Source organism: Clytia hemisphaerica, unplaced genomic scaffold, assembly GCF_902728285.1.
Source record: "Clytia hemisphaerica strain Z4C2 unplaced genomic scaffold, Clytia hemisphaerica genome assembly, whole genome shotgun sequence".
NCBI classification, from domain to species: Eukaryota; Metazoa; Cnidaria; class Hydrozoa; order Leptothecata; family Clytiidae; genus Clytia; species Clytia hemisphaerica.
The window spans coordinates 2,678,108-2,697,400 of NW_027103974.1; the positions used below are offsets into that span (position 1 = coordinate 2,678,108).

A 19,293-nucleotide genomic window follows, 5' to 3' on the forward strand; every position below is an offset into this window, starting at 1 on the left:
TGAAAGGCTAAGTAGCGCGGTAGGTTAGATTGACTCGTTGACTACTAACGTGGTTGAATTACCAAGAATGAAATGAAAGGTTCGAAACCTACTCAGGTTTCAGTAAATGATGAGTACGGAATATACCTGCTGCACATTATCATGGTTGGATATTTGACGTGCGAGCATATATAAAAAGTTTGTGGATATGAATGCGCATGCGTAAGAAAAAACCGCTTGCAGTTAATACCTCAAAATATAAAAGCATAATGGAATGCGGAGGGTTGGTCGGTCGGGGTGGTGGTGTCCTATAGTAACTCAATAATATATCCAAGTTACTTAAAGAATTGAAGTTTTTTAGTCTGTCTCATTGAAATAGAGTGATTTTTGTTGAAGATTCTCATTTTTATATTGAAATTTCATATTTTAAGAGTGTCATGAAAAAGAGTGTCCGGGACATAGCGCATCGATGCCTTAGAGAGTATCTAAGAAAAGCACACGATCATGCCTCGTCCTAGTCTCCCTAAGGTGGGTTTCGAGCAAGGCAATTTATGATACACCGGTCGTCAGCGGTACTGATTATGCACGTATATATAATCAAGCAGCTATACTGAGAGCTTTGGAGTATCGCAAGTGCACAAGCTACGAGCAAACAAGTTCTCAAACGAAACAAGGTGCCATAACATTCCCAGGAACCGGCTACCGCATGTTAAACCATGAAATTAACCATAGTTAGACGCTTACAGACTGATATGAACTGCAGCGCGAAAACCTCTACTTTCCTGGGAACGGGCCTTGTCGCGTTTTGCTTTGTCTTATGTTACTTGCGACAGTCTGATAATGATGTCTTCATCGGCCAATTTCTCTGCGCTATATTATTACTTGTGGTTAAACTCCTTTTTCTAAACGCTATTAATAGTTTGTTAACCTGATAACAGATGTTCATAATTTTCTTACGCGCACGGTAAACCTCTAAAGGCGCTTGAAAATTATACATCTGAGGAAAATAGTCCTCCCGCGGAAAATTCTACAACAAGAATCTTGTTGTGCGCCGGAAAAATAAAAACTGATACGGCGCCCTATTCATAAACACAATCGCGCAACTTTGTTGTCATTCCCAGTCCTTTTAGACGAACGCGGTCCTTACGATTTCGAGTTTGCATATTCGCCAGATTGTTTGTTTTCACACATCCCTTTAGAGCTTCAGCGTGGTGTGCAGAAAACATTCACAATCTGATCTCAGGTTATAGCTTGTCGGCTAAGCATAAACTACTACAGAAGTGATTTTTACACAGGTTTCCGAGTTATTAGCATTACTTATTGGTATAAGTTCAATAAGAACTATCGTGTGAAACAGCAGAATATTTACATGCATTTCTTAGCAAAATGAAAATAGTATTTTCAAAGGCTGCAAATTATTTTTCTATAGGAAATACAACGAGAACATTTAAACACTACGATTTATTTTCCTTAAAAAATACGAAAGATACATAATTAAGATATAAAGATAAGCATAAATTTTTCTTTGAGAATGCAAAAAATTATGATTTATTATTTTTCCTTGTATAGTTGCATAATAGTAATACAAAGATTTCGATTTTCCTTAAAAATTACAAACATGACATACATATATAATTTTCCTTAAAAAATACAAAGCTTAAATATTTATAATAAAGTGTCAAATCTAAAAACAAACTCCTTTGATTCTAAAATAAGATGCACTTTTCCAAAATGAAATATTCATGATATCCTTTATTTACCATGAAATGTCCAGATTCGCAAAATATCCTAAAGGGTTCTTGCGAAAAAAAGCTCTTCCCAGGTGGTAGTAAACGTTGTTTTAACGTACATTTAACGTCATATTTAAGATGTTATGAAAGTTAGATCGACGTTAGATTGACGTGTTGTTTGACTGTTTGTGTCAGCGAGCCGGGATCTCTTATATTTTATTCATGGATTTATTTTCATCTTTTCTTTCTCATAAATATTTGAAATGTTTTTGTGCATACCATACCGAGACTGTTCCCAGGGTAAAGTCCCATACATTCCCCTGGTGGACGAATCCCATTAGCCTTGCTATGGGGAAACATACTTCCACAAGCATTGTACCAAAACCCTCCTTGTCTATTTAATGCACAGAATGCACCTGCTTTATCTTTGCCCACTTCATGTGCTGAAAATTGCATACTATCTGATATTGCTAGTGTATTAGTGCCTTCTCTGAAATCACCAATACTTAATCGATAGAAATCTGCTTCGTCAGATACACTAAATTGACCATACCAACCATGATATGTGGTGGGAGTATCTCTAGCATCAGTTAAATAATAAAGTTCGTATTCTCCTGATTTGGTAAGCTGATGGAGGTTTTCGTTACCAAGATAATAGTCTTCGGGTGGTTTCCCGAAGCCTTCTTTATATTTTTCGAAAAAACGAACAAACGTTTTTACCCCGTCCATACGGTAGGTGAAAGCCATTCATCCTCCCCCTTGAAAATCCAATTACAAAAGACATTGGTTTTCGCTATTTGCGAAGTTACAGCCTCAAAGAAAATCTACCTACACATTTAATGTTCGAATTAAGTAAATAATTTGTCTAGAAAAGAACAAAAACTTTTTATGAATTAAATAACAAAAGCTTCGATTCACAAAATTAAAAATACATAACTTAAAGATAAGGATAAATAACTTTTATAATAATTTAAGAAACTGTTTTCGAATTAGGGAAGATTCGAATCATAATTGTTACATTAGCGAAAGAAGAAAATCGAGTCACATTCTGATCTTTGCTACCCCTTTTTATCATTTCATAAAAACACATCAGTAACACCTCTGAAAGCTCCAATGCTTAGCAATCTCCTTTGAATCTCCTTCGACACACAATCTAATTTTGCTGACCATACAATGCCAAGTCTATTCTTATTGGTAGAGCTATTTTGAATTTTTTTTTCACATACTGAAAATGCCGAATCTCAATCGATATCAATCTGATCCGTCAGATACAGTAAGATACAGTAAGTTGGCAATACCAATAGTGAGGTAGTTCATTGATTAAGGTATAGCTGTTGTTTTACCTGAGACACATACTTCAAGTATGCAGCTTAGTCATTTTGTTGAGATGTTCGTTCGTTAAGATGAAAGTCTGTTTTACATTTCCTCAACAATAATAACAACTCGATATACATTCGCTCGCTATCTGGATAAGGCCGTGTCTCAATAACATTCTGCCGATTGATAGTGTGACAATTTCGATCACAGACTTTCACCACAATAGACTGTGTTCAATTTAAATCCCAAGCACATCCAGGCAGGGTGTTAGGGAAATATGGTGATAGACTCTCTACCTTCACTCAAATAATAACAATGTTTAGAAATTTCTCCTCAAAAAGATTTGAAAATTTTTACAACAAACTTTTAGACCATCTTGAGCTGGTTGAAGTCCAATACATAATGCAGGTTTGTGGAGGTTGCCAAATTTACTATGAGGGTATACACGGCCACAATTAACGTACCAGAATCCACCTTTTTTCATACTAGCGCAATTCCTATCGTTGTTACCATCCTTGTCTACATCTTTGGCAGTAAACTGTTTGCCATTGCCTGTAAAAAACACATCAGTACCTTCTCTGAAATCACCAATACTTAATCGATAGAAATCTGCTTCGTCAGATACACTAAATTGACCATACCAACCATGATATGTGGTGGGAGTATCTCTAGCATCAGTTAAATAATAAAGTTCGTATTCTCCTGATTTGGTAAGCTGATGAAGGTTTTCGTTACCAAGATAATAATCTTCGGGTGCTCTTCCGAATCCGTTTTTGTATTTGTCAAATTTTGTGTCCCACCAACCGCCACCGTGAATTCGGTAAGTGAAAGCCATCCATCCTCCCCCTTGAAAATCCATATTACAGAAGACATCACGCTCACCTTTGCCAAGAAGATTGACTGAATAGAAACCAGAAGCTTTTGAACCACGATCGTAAACATCTTGGCAATCTCGAATATCTGTGAACAATTTTGAACCTGTAGAAGTTTGAAAATCACCTGTTACTTTTGTTGTTGTGGTGTTATAAAAACTACATTTGATTGGATTGATGTTTGATGTAGGTTCGATGAGAAACGATGCACATTTGATCATGTAATGACATTTCGAGATGCAATGTTGCTCGAATTTGACATGTGTTGAGCTGAAGGGGAGTTTACTTGGGGCTAAATTCTCTACAACTAGTTCGTATCGAACTGCTGCTATATGCACAAGCTGCGTTTCAAAAAGCAGAACGCAGGCAACAAACATTTCTTGAGTTTTCATCATTTTTACCAACAAGCAATCACCTTCGAATAAAACTTTTTGAATTTTGATCAGTTTCAACCTAAAACTTATGTCACTCAAAATATTGGGTAATCAGAAATTTTCAATGCACAAATTTTTTTATTAGAACAATTTTTATTAGAAAATGATGCTGAAAAACGAATGGGTGAATCTCAAGAAGAGTAACATAACTCAGCTGACACACAGCGTTGTTTCAACGTTTATCAAATGTTCATAAAGTCCATATAACGTTAGATGAACGTTGAGACAACGTTGTGTGCTAGCTGGAAAGCATAAACTACCCAAATTTTGACCTTGAATAAAAAACACCGGTCTGTTAGCGACTTAAAATGATACAAGCTGAGCCTCGACAAAGAAAAGTTTACTAAGTGCTTACGAGTGCTTACAAAAAGTGTACCTGACTTGAAATCATCACCCTATTGAAGATTTTGGATCAAAACACTTTCCATATATCCATTAAAATTTGATAAATAAATATCTCGATTTGGCATGCCTAAATCAATCGCTTTCCAAATCTAATGGCAAAAGGACATTTGAATTGAAAGTAACGTCAAAACATCTATGGGGCTTCCATATCTGTCAAATGTCATTCCTATTGTTCAAACTTATGGAGAATCTCAAACAAAAATAAATAAATTTTATTATTAGATTCTATATTTGAGCTGTTTTTTGACAATGCCAGAGCTCGCCTTGAGACTGTTCAGTATTTAATAAAATCATTGGTCATGAAAATTTATTTTATAAAAATGTACATCTTACGAACAGGGGTACTCCATTGACTCCATTTAAGATTAAAGCAGTCCTCTCATTTTCATTTGTAATGAAAAAATTCATTGGAAAGATAATTTTGAGTGAATGTATCGTTGAAATTTCGAAAATAAAGACGAAAAAAGAGAAAAATTTAAAGGCTTTCTGAAATTTTCAATGTAGTGAAAAATTTAAACTTCTCTAATTTTAAATTTTTTAAAGCTTTTAAATGGTATGATCTTTTGTTATGGGCTTTTTTCAGATCAAGAATCACATAATCACATGTTTTAAATTACAAAAGATAGGCAAAATGAAGTTTTTTTTAATACCTCAAAATATCGACTCAATACCTTAAAATTTATATTTTTTTTGAAAAATATTTTATCATTAAAAGAAACTTTTTTATAATTTATTTACAATTTTTATAAAAATAAGACAAACCCGTAAAACAAAAAATTTAACAATGCTATGTATAAAATAAAAGTACAAAATAATTTGAGAGGGATACTAAAAAAAACACTTTTAAATATACAGGCCCTTATTTTATAAGAACAATTTATACGAAAACGAGGCTGAAAATTGGCCAAAACCTAAAAACTAATTTAAAGAAATCTGACCCTCAAATTTCAAAAATTATTGATTTTATCAGACTTTAAACCTATTTTAAGTTTTCAAGTAAAGAAACTAAGCGTATTAAGAACATTGTAAGAATAATAAAATCCAGGCCTAAAGATTAAGAACAACTCAGCTCAGGCCAATATTTACTGGTACTTATAAAAAAAAAGCGTGTATTCATTTTTTTGGTATAGTTCTGGTTCAGACCTAAGCTACGTCATATCTTCCTTTGTTTCGAGTGTAAAACTCCTACTCCTACAAGAGTAAGACCTAAAAGCCTGGAGCTTGTATATTGTGTAGACTAGTTCAGACCCTCAAGCTCTGTATAATGTTCGAAAAATAATGACTTTGAAAAAACGAAGGGTAGAAAGATTTTGAACAAGTTTTCGTAGAGAAGGATGACACCAATAGAATGAAAAAGTTTTACATCTACAATGTGGCAATTTCTTGAAGAATCCCTCCCCCCTAATATCAGTGTTGATGTGAGCTTTTTCTGAGCTTGGTGGCAGTCTTTCAACCAATCGACATTGATACTAGGGGGGGGGAATTCTTGCCACAATACTTAGTCACAGGTAGCAAAATTTTAGAAAAAGAAAAAACAAATAAAACTTGTTGAAAATATAATATGAAAAAGGGGGATGTTATAAAAACAATTTTATTTTACAATACAATGGTAATATTAACAGTTATAAAGAAATAGGGAGTGTCTGTCAGTGACAAATATTCCCTGGTTATAAATAGAAGTGAATTGTGGAGCAAGATACCGGAAAATTTTCATGATGTCTCTTTTTGATTGTATTGTATTGTATTTTTCGACCAATGCGAAAGGACAATCATCAACACAGTCGAGTCTCCGTAACTCGAACACGAAGGGGTGGGGTTGGTTAGTGATCGGTTTATAGAGTGTTCAAGAGAAGATTTGAGCTATTGGAGTTCGAGCTAAGGAGAGTTGACTGTGAAAATTCAATATTTGTCGACGTCGCAGCATTCGAAAAGCAACGCCAATCATTGTCATAATGTTGAAACAACATCATGTTGCAACTGCCATTATTAATGAGTTCTGGTTTGAAATTTCCCCTCCTCGTGTATTTTGGGTAGGATTATTAATCGTGGTTTCAGTTAGAACCAACTGTTTTTATCTCTCTGTTTAATTTTGCATGTGGCATGTATTTCTTTCATAATTGCCTTTTGAAAATATGTTACCGATTGGGAATCGATTTTCTCTTCATGAATCTTACCAAAGCTATCCACAAACTACCACATGGATACATTTTGCATTTTCAGAACACAACATGATTGTTGAATTTCACAGGCTAAAATAAATGATTATTTTTAACTATGCTTTCGCCTCTTGCTAGCCCGTAAATCTTTTTCATCTGGATAACGTAAATTCACTTTCGTTACCATTCGGATCCATTTTATATGTTTATCAATTTTAGTAAACATGTCATAACTGGTCATATGTTTTTTACATGTATTCAAATCTTTATGTCCCCAACTCAAAATACCACCCAAATACCATTTCCTCTTATTAGGGTCAAAAGTTACTAGGGCACTTCCGGCAAGAATTTTACACCGGTCATTCGTACCGACGGTAGCTTCCGTACACATAAGTTCAGTAGGGACTATATGTTTTCGTCCGTTTGATGATCCCCAGACGTCGCGTTGTATATTACTGTGCGTTGCTTGAACGTATTTTTGACACGTAGCTTGATCGACGACTTTGACGCAACGGTCGGTTAAATGACGGTCACCGTTACTATACCAACCAATCGTGGCGACGTTTGTGACGTTATTAAATATATGACGATATCTGAAAAGAACAGAGATATAATTGCTATAAAACTGTAAGCTTTCTGTAAGCCTTTAACTGCCCGTCGCTTTTTTTTAGGTTCGATTTATTTGCTGAGGTAAAAAATAAAGGTTCAACCTATTTGCCGATGTCGGCAAACGCTGACATAGACAAAAAGTAGCGATTTTCACTTCATTTCTGAATAATATGGAGTATCAGCCAAGGACTATAATTTTAAGTTGAACATTGTAGAATAGTTATTTTTCAACATAGAAAAGTTTGTAACTATTCATTTTTTCATTTCAAACCACTTAATATAAAAATCTTATAAATTTCGGGCAAATAGGTCGAAATTTCACATGTCAGCAAATCCCGACAATGGCAAGGAAATCAAAAATGCTCATGTCGGCATATGCCGACATAGGCACGGAAAGGGGTAAGAAGAAAGAGCAGCTTACACTATAGCAATACATTGCCAAAGATTAAATTGTCGAGTATAATGGATATAGAGAAAAAACTCTTTGTGTCGATTAGGGTCGATCTAGATACGATGATCAAAGGTAAATCTTTCTACAAACTTTTTTAATCAAGGTATACTCACTTTTTCCCAAAAGGTAAGCATACAGGTTGAACATAAATGAAATCTGTTTTGACAGGTCGATCCATTTGCACTAACACGATATCACTATGTAAGCCGTAATCATATTTACGGCGAAAAACAATCTTTTTGATCTATGGTAAAAAAACATGAATGCTTTACTTGCTTACTGATCAATCCATACATTATTGAATCTTGTCAGTGTAGGTGCTCCATCATATGATTATAGAATAATGAGATTTAAATTTTACACAAATGACTATATTAAGTAAGAGTTTTATCTAGTTTTACTGAGCCCGGAATTTCACCGGCCAAAGACACAAAAAATTTTCCGTATCAACGGCCTGAGAACATTTTAATGATATTAACTCGGTGATTTTGCCAAAAGTTTGCACAGAAGGCTTCGAATTCGCCGGATTTAATTTGTCTGTCTGTCGACATACACCAAAAACAATAAATACAATAAACAATTAAGCTTACCCTTCTAATCGCAGTTTCTTGATGAGGTTTATCCCATTCAAAGTTACCAAGAATAATTTCCAAATATCCTTTTTGACCATGTCTCTCTTTGGTGAACGCTACGCAGTTAGCAACTAAGAAGGAAAATGGAAATAATATGTGTTCACCACAAGTATTTAACGAAGCTTTTTTGCTGCAAGAATTCGTCTCTCAAAAATTGCAAAGATTCCAGTCAACCGTGCTTAAAAGATCGAAAAACTAAACTCTTGTCAAAAATATCTGATCAATTCGCTACTAAATCATGGTTATGCGTTGCAGCAATATAAGAGATACTTTGGGAAAATATGTAGTATGATTGGACCAATCAAATCGAAAATCAAATTTCCCATTTAATCCAAATGCTAAATTCAAAACTTAGATCGCTTAAATTTATACCTGTTATAAACCACTCCTGATTAATTAAAACACCAGAGCAAATAATTTTTGGACTCGATCCAGGCTTCTTTTCAACAATAGCCACCATCCATGGTTGAGAATTCTTTCGTGTTATAGTTCGATGTTTCCCGGCAGAACATTTCTCGATTGTCGGATGTCGACGAAACGCCATACCACACGCTGTGGAATAAATAGAATGCTATTTTTTAAGTCGGATAAAAACATTACTGTAATTGTAAGAAAAAATTCTCGCTGATCTCACCCAGCTGGCACATGACGTTGTTTTAACGTTCATTTAACGTTATATGAACGTTGTGTGCCAGTTGGGTAAGAGCGATTCTCATAGTTCATATAGTTCCCTTTAGCGTATCTCTAAAAAAAATAATCGCAAAAATCAATTACCATTAGGGTACCATATTTAAAAAAACTACGATTGAAGATTTTGACTAGCCGGTATTGAAAAACTGCTTCCAGAGTCAATGATTACACCCCCTTCTCACAGACCAAATGGAACTCCTTCCCACTGGAAAAGTTGGGCAAAAAACCGTCCCTGGTGGAAAATTATTTTTGTCCCCACTGAAAATAATCAAATAAACCAATCCTCACTGCAAAATATTATGCTATTTTCCCATCCATACTGAATTATCTCACTTAAAAACAAAAGAATTGACATCCCAAGCCAAAATCCTACCGAGTCCGTGAGAAGGGGGTGTGTAAAGCTCTTTAGAAAAAGTTGATAGACGCACTTTTCAAACAATAAGTATCTGTGTTAGACCATGTTCTGTTTCTTTGGCAAACCATTGTATCTGAACCAATTCTTTCGTAGAACAAAGAACAAATGACTTTGACCGTTACATTAACGTGATGTATTATGTTACTGTTGGAGGCGATTGTCGTCTTGTAGTTTCGGTTCCGTGGGAATGGACAAATAATTTCTGGAAATATTGGAGAAATAATTGATTTATTTAGAAAATGATGTTACATACTGTGAAATAAAGAGAATAACAAAGTGCTCAAGAAAATTCGAAACAATATCGAGAGCAAATTATCAAGAAATAAAGAACTAAAGATTGCACCAGCATAAAATAATGTGTAGTAATAGTAAGCTTTGTTTAGTAATTAAAGCTTTGCCGCATTTAATTAACGTTTTATAACTTTAAACAACACATAAGGAGTATAGCCAAAAAGCCAATAATTCCCAAAAACGCGAAATTTAATCACGCTAAATATAATTCGATTTAAAGTGAACATATTGCTGCCAAAAACGAGATAGTCAAGAGCTTTCTACGAAATTAGTACTCACGGTTACAACGGCCCGTTTTCCCGGTCCATGTTCCATCAGCTTGGCACGTACGTTCTGCAGTACCATCGATGTATTCAAAGCCCGGTTCACACGTAAAACGTAACGTTTCTTTAAACGTGAAATTCTTTGAGCCCGTCATGACCCCAAATTCCGGTGGAATCAATTCTGTACATTTCTTTGCTAAAAGAAAAGAGAAATATTTATTTCACGTTTGCCAGAAGGACGAAAATATTAGACAATCGCCAGAGAACAACCAGTAAAAAGAAGAAATATGTAAAATATAATTAAGATCTAAATACTAGCTGATCATCCTATCCTCCTGTGAGATCCAGAACTTCAAACAGATTAGAGCAAAAAGCAAATCTTTAACAATGCAAAGATTCTCTGCTCTAAAACTCCTTTACAGAGTTCAACAGTGTTTTTTATAGACTTTCTCTAGCGAAAAGAGCTTAGGAAGTATACTATAGAGAACTGCGATTCAGACTATGTTTTTTTACAAAATGTTCTAAAAGCAAAAAGTAGCCTATCAGAGGTCAATCAATCGGAGTGGTTGCAAGATAGAAAGAAAAAGTATGATAGATGCGATAGTACAAAAGCAGACTATAGTCTAATAAGGGTCTACGAAATACAAGAGTAACATACGTTCTAACCAATATTTTGCTTGGAATCCTTTGGCTTGTTGTGAATTATCACTTTTGAATTCAACAATCAACCAATTAGACATTGACCGGTATGGTGCTGGTGGTTGTTTTCCGCAAAACGGTCCTTTTTTAGAATGTTCATCTTGGATTTCCAGTTTATCGAACGGGCATAAAGAATCATGATGGTCTTCTATGTGGAACTGAAACATAAAGCCGTGAATTTAATTTTAGGACTCTATGAAAGATTATGATAACATACAAATATGTAGGCTATATACAAAATAAAGTTTCCTTTATTTTTTTTTTCTGAAAAGAAAATTCTTTCTTCAATAAGCATACTACAAAAATTAATAACCCGTTTTACATGCCAGGGTGGTGATCTGCAAAGAAAAATTAAGAGGTTTCCGGAACTCTCATTTGAAAAAATATGCCCTATTTTATAATCGCTAGAAAAATGCGCGAGATATCGTCATATTCCGAGATTTTCTGTAACAGCGGATCCAAGTGGGTTCAAAATGAAAGAGATCATTTCTTCTAGCTATAATCCTTATAAAAATGAAGACTCATCTGTCATAAATTTGAACCCCTCCCCTTAGCTTCCTTACCACTCTTCACTGGCGGATTTAAAGCAATAGAGCGGATGAGCTAGAGTTTTTACAAGATGCTTAACTGATTGGTTATTTTTAAACAATAGGGATGACGCGTTCTTTAGAAAAAGTAATAAAATCGTTTGTCTCAACATTTAACGACCAACAGAGTCATCAAAGAACTTGTAAAAACTCCAGCTTGACCCCAATAGAGCAAGTACGTCGAAGGAGAGCAACGTTTGTTAAAGACAATGAAATTACAATTACAAATCTCCTCCTCTGATAAATTCGACGTGGTCTAAAACGTGCTTTTTCTTTGCAAACTATCGAGTAATGTGAAGTGAAATATCCAAGAAGTGTTGAGTTAAGACGTAGAAAAACTTACATCGATGAACTGTAAATTGATATAATATCCATTGGTGGTATGAATTGACCAATCACAATCTGCTTCTGGTGGGTAATCCAGGGGGTATTCGGGTGATTTGATGATACCACGCATTTGATCTAAGTGAATACCTGAACATTTGACTGAAAATATAAGAGAAAAATAAAAATTCAAAAGATACGATAGACGCTTCAACTTATGATTACCATCACTCAAAGATTTCATTGAAAATGATAATCGAGTTAAAATTTGTCAAAGTTATGAGGCCATTTAAGTGACGCGTATAAATAAATAAATAAATAAGAAAATCTAAGCACGGAAGACGATTCAATTTATAATTAACAACACCCCTGTCCCACAGCCCCGGTGAAAATTGTGGCCGAATCTTCCATCGGGGCGGGGTTTAATTGGATAAAAACTGTCAGTCCTAACTACTCAGGTGAGTTAAGGAAAGTCTAAAACATATTTTGCGTGACGCCGACCGCTTCCCATTGTTCCTTAACTCTCGCATATAGCTCAGCAGAAGCGTTTTAACGAGAAGGTTATTGAAAGTGCTGGGTCAAAAATTTAAATTTATCGGCAATAAACTGATTTTGACGTTATGAAATTCGTCGAAAAAATACGTCATCGGTAAGATTCAAATGACGTCATTTATGGAAAACGGCGATAACTTCAAATCTATTAATGCAATCAATACCTGAGTAAGTGATTCTAACCCGAAAGCCAAAATAATGCGGCGGCACAACAACGAGGTTTGATAGCGCTGCGAAACTATGCAAAATCCCACACACCTCCGAATGGGGCGGGTTTCACATCCCCTGAAAATCTTAAACAGAAACAGGTATACCTACCTATACACGTTTTCTTATCGGGACCCAATTGGTATCCAATCTTACACGAGCAATAATATCCACCAATGAAATTATGACAAAAATGATTACATCCGCCATTATTAAATAAACATTCGTCCATGTCTATTGCAGCGAAATGAGCCTCGAATCCATGTACTTCTACCTAGTAAGAAGATTGAGGTATTTGTACTGATCACAACACAGATTTTAATACTGCACCCAGGCTGTTTTGAAATGTACAGGACATCCCCGACTTTCAGGTAGACAGCTATTAAAATAAAGAGAGCCTTCAAAGTTGATTGCAGTTGCAAATTTACGTTTTGAAAAGTTTCCTACCTCTGGTTCGGCTTTACCTTTTGATTTTCGTCTTTTATTTCGGTAAAATGGAAAAGATATTTTTATTGCCAATAATCAGCCTAAAACATCAAAAACAAACAAAGAGCTTACCTCATTTGAAAAATCTGTGTGGAAATTCACTTGAATGTTGGAATCATAAATGAACAAAGGGTCACGTGGTGCTGCTAAAGATTTGATCTCGTTGCGTTGACCACAAAACTTCCCAAACGTTCCATTCTAAAAAAGAGAGAGGGTTATGAAAATATTGATGATTTGCTTTTTTGATACGTTCTAAACTACATAAAGGTGCCCAAAAACTAGAGGCTGCTAATTCATCGGATTATAGTACCCTTTACCCTTTCAGCATCTTGGGGAGGGCCGAGGCCCACTTAAAATCTCAAGATTAACAAGTGCTACGACCTTGAAATTTTGATCAGTTGTAGACCTATCCCATTAGTATTTGTTACATTGCAGGCTGGTCTGTAAAACGCCACCTGTCGGAACTATAGACCGGTCCGTATTTTACCCAAAATGCTCACTTTCAGCATAACCACTGGTTTGATTTCGCTGAAATTTGGTTCTCTTTGCGTCATGCATCGTTTTGACCTCAAAACCACGTTTGCACGTGACAGTTCCGTTTCGTTCCGAAACGAAATGAAGCCATTCTATTGGCTAGAAGTGACGTAAAACTTGAATGTAACCAATAGAATGGCTTCATTTTGTTTCGGAGCGGAACGGAATTGTAACATCTGAACATGATTCAAAACTATTATTGTTGTGGCCTTAAAGGGCTCCAATACGTACCTTGCTCTTTACAGTGACGTAATCATATTCACACTTTTCTCCCCATTCCAATTCAAATTGGGTGAAATTTAACATCAGATGATAGCCGAGTGGTACCGAAATGTTCCATTTGCATTGACAATTGTTCGGATATGCTTTTGGGTATTTTGGGGATGAAAATTGTCCGTGTAGTTGGGATGTGATGATCTTGTCTTTGCAATTACCTAAATTGAAGAAGAAGACTTTGATTTTACAACCTGTGTATTCGAAACGTCTTTGTCGGCTGTCTAGATGGGGACATTAATGAATAAAATTTAAATGTATCCTATCATTTTGAATAAACACACATTCGAATAAACGCACATTCGAATAAACACCCCTTTCAAATAAACACTTTCTTTTGATAAAGGTATCCCCTCTAGGTGAGGGTACCTTTAAGGGAGAATCAAAAAAAGGGAAAACTTGGATATGTGTGTTAATAATTGTGTTGTTTCAGTTCTCAAACTAATTTTGACTCGTTTCTATATCTCTAAAATTAAAATTGAAATTATTATTGCACATCCAATAAATGATATAAAATAATATTGAAATATCGAATAAATGCCCCTCTTAAAGGGACATAAAAGTACTGACGAAATTTGTAAACAAACCGTATACAGCGGGATACAAAATCAAAACAAATATGGCTGATTTTGATTGTTTCAATTGTTTTACAAGTCTTTTTGGGACACTTGATTTTAATTGTTCTCTTTAATGACACGTGGTTCGCACAATGTTTACATTTTATTAATTTTATGTCCCTTTAAATCACAAAAAAATTAAAAAACTCCCCAGGGATTATATTGGTGAATTTATGTATTTGCACTTCTGAGGAGAGCGGAATGACTGAAGCGATTTGGATAACCTGCAGTTTTGACCAACAAAATCGAAAAAGTGCTTGTTTACCGTCGACCCCGGTTGACCAGGATTCAGGCAAATCGGAAGGTGACGCATACAAAAACTCGCTATTAATACCGAGTTTATGTATGTGTATTTTTCAGCGACGGAGACGGTAAGGTTCTAATTTGACTAGATCATGACCAGCTGAGGACGACGGTAAATCAGCACTTTTACCGTCCTCAATTTTGCGGGTCAGAACTGCAGGTCATTCCAAATCGCTTCAGTCACTTTACCGTCCTCAAAAGCGCAAATACATAACCTCACCATTAATAACAATACGGTGACGGTATGTCAAAAGACAATGTCAATATTCAAAATTTAAACAAAAATTAAAAAATCAAGGAGTCTGTAACAATAATATCATTTATTAATATCATAGTGATAAGTATGAAAAGAATTGAGAAAAAAATGGATCTGATTGGTTCAAAAATTCATGAAAATTGAAGAAATTATTGATTGAATCGAAGGAGTAATCAGAGTAATCTAGAAAATAAATTTCGTAAATATCTTTATGAAAATAATATTAGTAAACAGGGAAGGAGAGAACGTGTTTTTTATGACAATGCTGTGTTTGATCATTCTTTCATATTTGTTGGACAGCCAAGTTATAATAGCAGCTCGATATGAGTTGGCTTTTATGAACTTAAAGCCAAGTAAACTCCCCTACAGCTCAACAGATGTCAAATTCGAACAACATTGTATCTCGAAATGTCATTATATGATCAAATGTGCATCGTTTCTCATCGAACTTACATCAAACATAAATCCAATCAAATGTAGTTTTTATAACACCACAACAACAAAAGTAACAGGTGATTTTCAAACTTCTACAGATTCAAAATTGTTCACAGATATTCGAGATTGTCAAGATGTTTACGATCGTGGTTCAAAAGCTTCTGGTTTCTATTCAGTCAATCTTCTTGGCAAAGGTGAGCGTGATGTCTTCTGTAATATGGATTTTCAAGGGGGAGGATGGATGGCTTTCACTTACCGAATTCGCGGTGGCGTTTGGTGGGACACAAAATTTGACAAATACAAAAACGGATTCGGAAGAGCACCCAAAGATTATTATCTTGGTAACGAAAACCTTCATCAGCTTACCAAATCAGGAGAATACGAACTTTATTATTTAACTGATGCTAGAGATACTCCCACCATATATCATGGTTGGTATGGTCAATTTATTGTATCTGACGAAGCAGATTTCTATCGATTAAGCATTGGTGATTTCAGAGAAGGTACTGATGTGTTTTTTACAGGTAATGGCAAACAGTTTACTGCCAAAGATGTAGACAAGGATGGTAACAACGATGGGAATTGCGCTATTATCAAAAAAGGTGGATTCTGGTACGCTAATTGTGGCCGTGTACAACCTCATAGTAAATTTGGCAACCTCCATGAACCTGCACTATGTATTGGACTTAAACCAGTTCAAGATGGTCCGAAAGTTTGTTGTAAAAATTTTCAAATCTTTTTGAGAAGAAATTTCTAAACATTGTTATTATTTGAGTGAAGGTAGAGAGTCTATCACCATATTTCCCTAACACCCTGCCTGGATGTGCTTGGAATTCGAACACAGTCTATTGTGATGCAAGTCTGCAATCAAAACCTTCACACTACCAATCGACAGAATATTCGTGAGATATGGCCTTATCCAGATGGCGAGTGAATGTATATCGAGTTGTTATTATTGTTGAGGAAATGTAAAACAGACTTTCATCTTAACGAACGAACATCTCAACAAAATGAATGACCAAGCTGCATACTTGAAATATGTGTCTCAGTTAAAACAATAGCTATACCTTAATCAATGAACTACCTCACTATTGGTATTCCCAACTTACTGTATCTTACTGTATCTGACGGATCAGATTGATATCGATTGAGATTCGGCAATTTCAGTATGTGAAAAATATTTTCAAAATAGCTCTACCAATAAAAATAAACTAATAAGCACAAAACCATGAAATACAACATAAGAATAGACTTGGCACTGTATGGTCAGCAAAATTAGATTGTGTGTCAAAAGAGCTTCAAAGGAGATTGCTAAGCATTGGAGCTTTCAGAGGTGTTACTGATGTGTTTTTATGAAATGGTAAAAAGGGGTAGCAAAGATCAGAATGTAACTCCATTTTCTTCTTTCGCTAATGTAACAATTATGATTCGAATCTTCCCTAATTCGAAAACAGTTTCTTAAATTATTATAAAAATTATTTGGCTTCATCTTTAAGTTATGTATTTTTAATTTTGTGAATCAAAGCTTTTGTTATTTAATTCGTAAAAAGTTTTTGTTCTTTTTCAGACAAATTATTTACTTAATTCGAACATTAAATGTGTAGGTAGATTTTCTTTGAGGCCGTAACTTCGCAAATAGCCCACGAAAACCCACGTCATAGCTTATAGACAAAGTACGTCTAATGACGTTGATTTCTGATAACAAGGATATTTCTAGGAAGACTTTATGATACCGTATCGGTTCTTTTTACACCGGCCCTTATTGGCCTTATTTTTAGGCTCTTGGCATAATAAGGGCCGGCGTTAAAAAGGCCGAAATGAAAGGGCCAAAATTTTGCAAATTTTACTTACAAGTAGCGTTAATTTTTTACTATTTTTCTCAATTTAAAGGATTTTGGATATATGATTCGAAAATAAAAAATTATCCATTGTTATACTCCATATCTAAAACTTCGCAAAAATCAGTGATTTTCAATGGAATTTTCAACAGTTTACTACTGAAAAATGATATTTTAATGTAAATTGAAGCATAAAAAGCCATTCTAACATATTTTGGCGTTATTTACAGCCCTAATTGGCGTAAGCCCAAAATCAAGCTGTGGCGTAAAAGGGGCCGGCGTTAAATTAGGAAAGGTGTAAAAAGGGCCGATAAGGTACATAAAGATCTTGAGAAAGGAAGGAACTAGACTAGACTGACTAGAGATTGGTATAAGGACTCCTTACACTACAGCAAACCCAGCTGGCACACAACGTTGTTTCAACGTTAACCTAACGTTAAATGGACGTTGTGAACGTTAGATAAACGTTGAAACAACGTTGTGTGCCAGCTGGGATATATTTTCCACGAATATAGTTCTGAGATGCATAAGTGTAAGCAAGTGCCCCATCAACCATACAGATTTTGACGGCCGACTGGGACGTGCCGCTAGAGTTTGACAAGTGGACCCTGTCAGATATGAATGTTTGGTAAATTTGGGACCCTGTCAGAACGAAAAATCGAAAAACTTTCCGATTTTCACGCTGAAAAGTTGCAAAAATGACTAAAAGTAGACGAAAAATTGAAAGATTTTCTAATTTCCACCCTGAAAATTGTCAACAAAACCAGAAGTCGACCCTGTCAGATACAAATCTTGAAAAATAGTAAGTTTTTGGAACCTGTCAGATCTCTCCAGAGCCTAAATAGGGACCCTGACCAGCGGCACGTCCCCGTACCAAATTTTGCCTAAGTTCCCCCGGGCAATCGTGAGATATTAAAAAATGTAATGTTGCTCGAAATTAATTATAGGCACGATTTACACTTACTTTATTGATGTGCAAATAAATATATCAATAAGTATTGCTGCAGGTTAAGTATGCTTTAGAAATAAATGCTATGACAGTACATAAAGAAATTATATTAAATTTCATACCTTTCGTTTGGCTAGACATGACCAAAGTGAACATTGCCAAGATTAAGAGGATCCAAACCAAAATGACATGATTTAACATCATTTTTGTAAACTTTGATAAAGGTTGAGTTGTTCTATAAAATTCTGCGATTCAGCGAAAGAGATTCAATAGAATAGCGATCGTCAAATCTTCACTTGAAAATCTCAGCTGAATTTCAATTTATGTAAAAGATCTACCACGCGCGTGCCAGTTAGATTTTATTGATCAATTTTCCACTAAACTATTGATCCATCAACATTCAATGATGTCCTCCTTGTTATTCAAATTCAAGACAAAGTATTGTAAATGTAGAAATTGTCAATTTTTTGACACGTTTTGACCTTTTCTTTATTTTGGTAATATCCAGTCAAAATCCAAATAAAGATCTTTCACTCATAAACGTGTGAGGTATTTTTATTTGGACGATTGTTGTCTGGAAGCCTCTTTCTCAATTCATAATCCAATTTCAGAGGAGACGTTTAAGGTTAAGATTCTCATATAATAACCGTCTTCTTTGGCGATTTTTGAGATGAGTTTGTGTTAATGTTTGTGTTTATCTTTGTTTTCTTTGTCTTCTATTTTTTGTTGTTGTTGTTGTGTTTGTATTGCTAAGGTAAAAAGAAAATGAAATGATTAGATGTCTTTTTTCAGCCTGATTTAAAATATCAAACTCACGCGGGAAGTAAACGTTGGAATCATTAATAATTTAATTTCACAATTTGAGGATTTGAGCTATTTCACGTTCAATTGAAACTATGTAACCAAGCATGCTAACAAAATTCCATCACCCAGTCGAGTATCCCCTACAAAACAGGTTGCTCACCCTTGCTCGCCCTTGCAAGGTCGTA

The 19,293-nt window shown here is 35.0% G+C and overlaps 2 protein-coding genes across 2 annotated transcripts in view; both read right to left on the reverse strand.

Annotated features, from left to right (window-relative positions):
• Window positions 1-1,545: 1,545 nt before the first annotated feature.
• On the reverse strand, window positions 1,546-4,322 carry LOC136810734 (ficolin-3-like). Its single transcript, XM_067067336.1, has 2 exons — window positions 2,430-4,322; window positions 1,546-2,095 (listed from the first exon to the last, which is right to left on the reverse strand). Exon 1 carries the CDS (start codon window positions 4,291-4,293, stop codon window positions 3,346-3,348), a length of 948 nt encoding a protein of 315 aa, XP_066923437.1. The 5' UTR covers window positions 4,294-4,322; the 3' UTR covers window positions 1,546-2,095; window positions 2,430-3,345.
• Window positions 4,323-6,311: 1,989 nt separating this feature from the next.
• LOC136810729 (mannan-binding lectin serine protease 1-like) overlaps window positions 6,312-19,293 on the reverse strand; it is a 44,041-nt gene continuing 31,059 nt past the window's right edge. Inside the window, exons 2-13 of the mRNA XM_067067330.1 lie at window positions 18,427-19,053; window positions 13,865-14,067; window positions 13,172-13,297; window positions 12,725-12,887; window positions 11,874-12,016; window positions 10,903-11,101; window positions 10,261-10,440; window positions 9,704-9,892; window positions 8,958-9,137; window positions 8,544-8,656; window positions 8,067-8,197; window positions 6,312-7,486 (exon numbers count right to left, since the gene is read on the reverse strand). Coding sequence (XP_066923431.1) covers window positions 7,006-7,486; window positions 8,067-8,197; window positions 8,544-8,656; window positions 8,958-9,137; window positions 9,704-9,892; window positions 10,261-10,440; window positions 10,903-11,101; window positions 11,874-12,016; window positions 12,725-12,887; window positions 13,172-13,297; window positions 13,865-14,067; window positions 18,427-18,508 — 2,190 coding nt within the window. The 5' untranslated portion in view covers window positions 18,509-19,053 and the 3' untranslated portion in view covers window positions 6,312-7,005. The remainder of the gene's footprint in view (window positions 7,487-8,066; window positions 8,198-8,543; window positions 8,657-8,957; window positions 9,138-9,703; window positions 9,893-10,260; window positions 10,441-10,902; window positions 11,102-11,873; window positions 12,017-12,724; window positions 12,888-13,171; window positions 13,298-13,864; window positions 14,068-18,426; window positions 19,054-19,293) is intronic.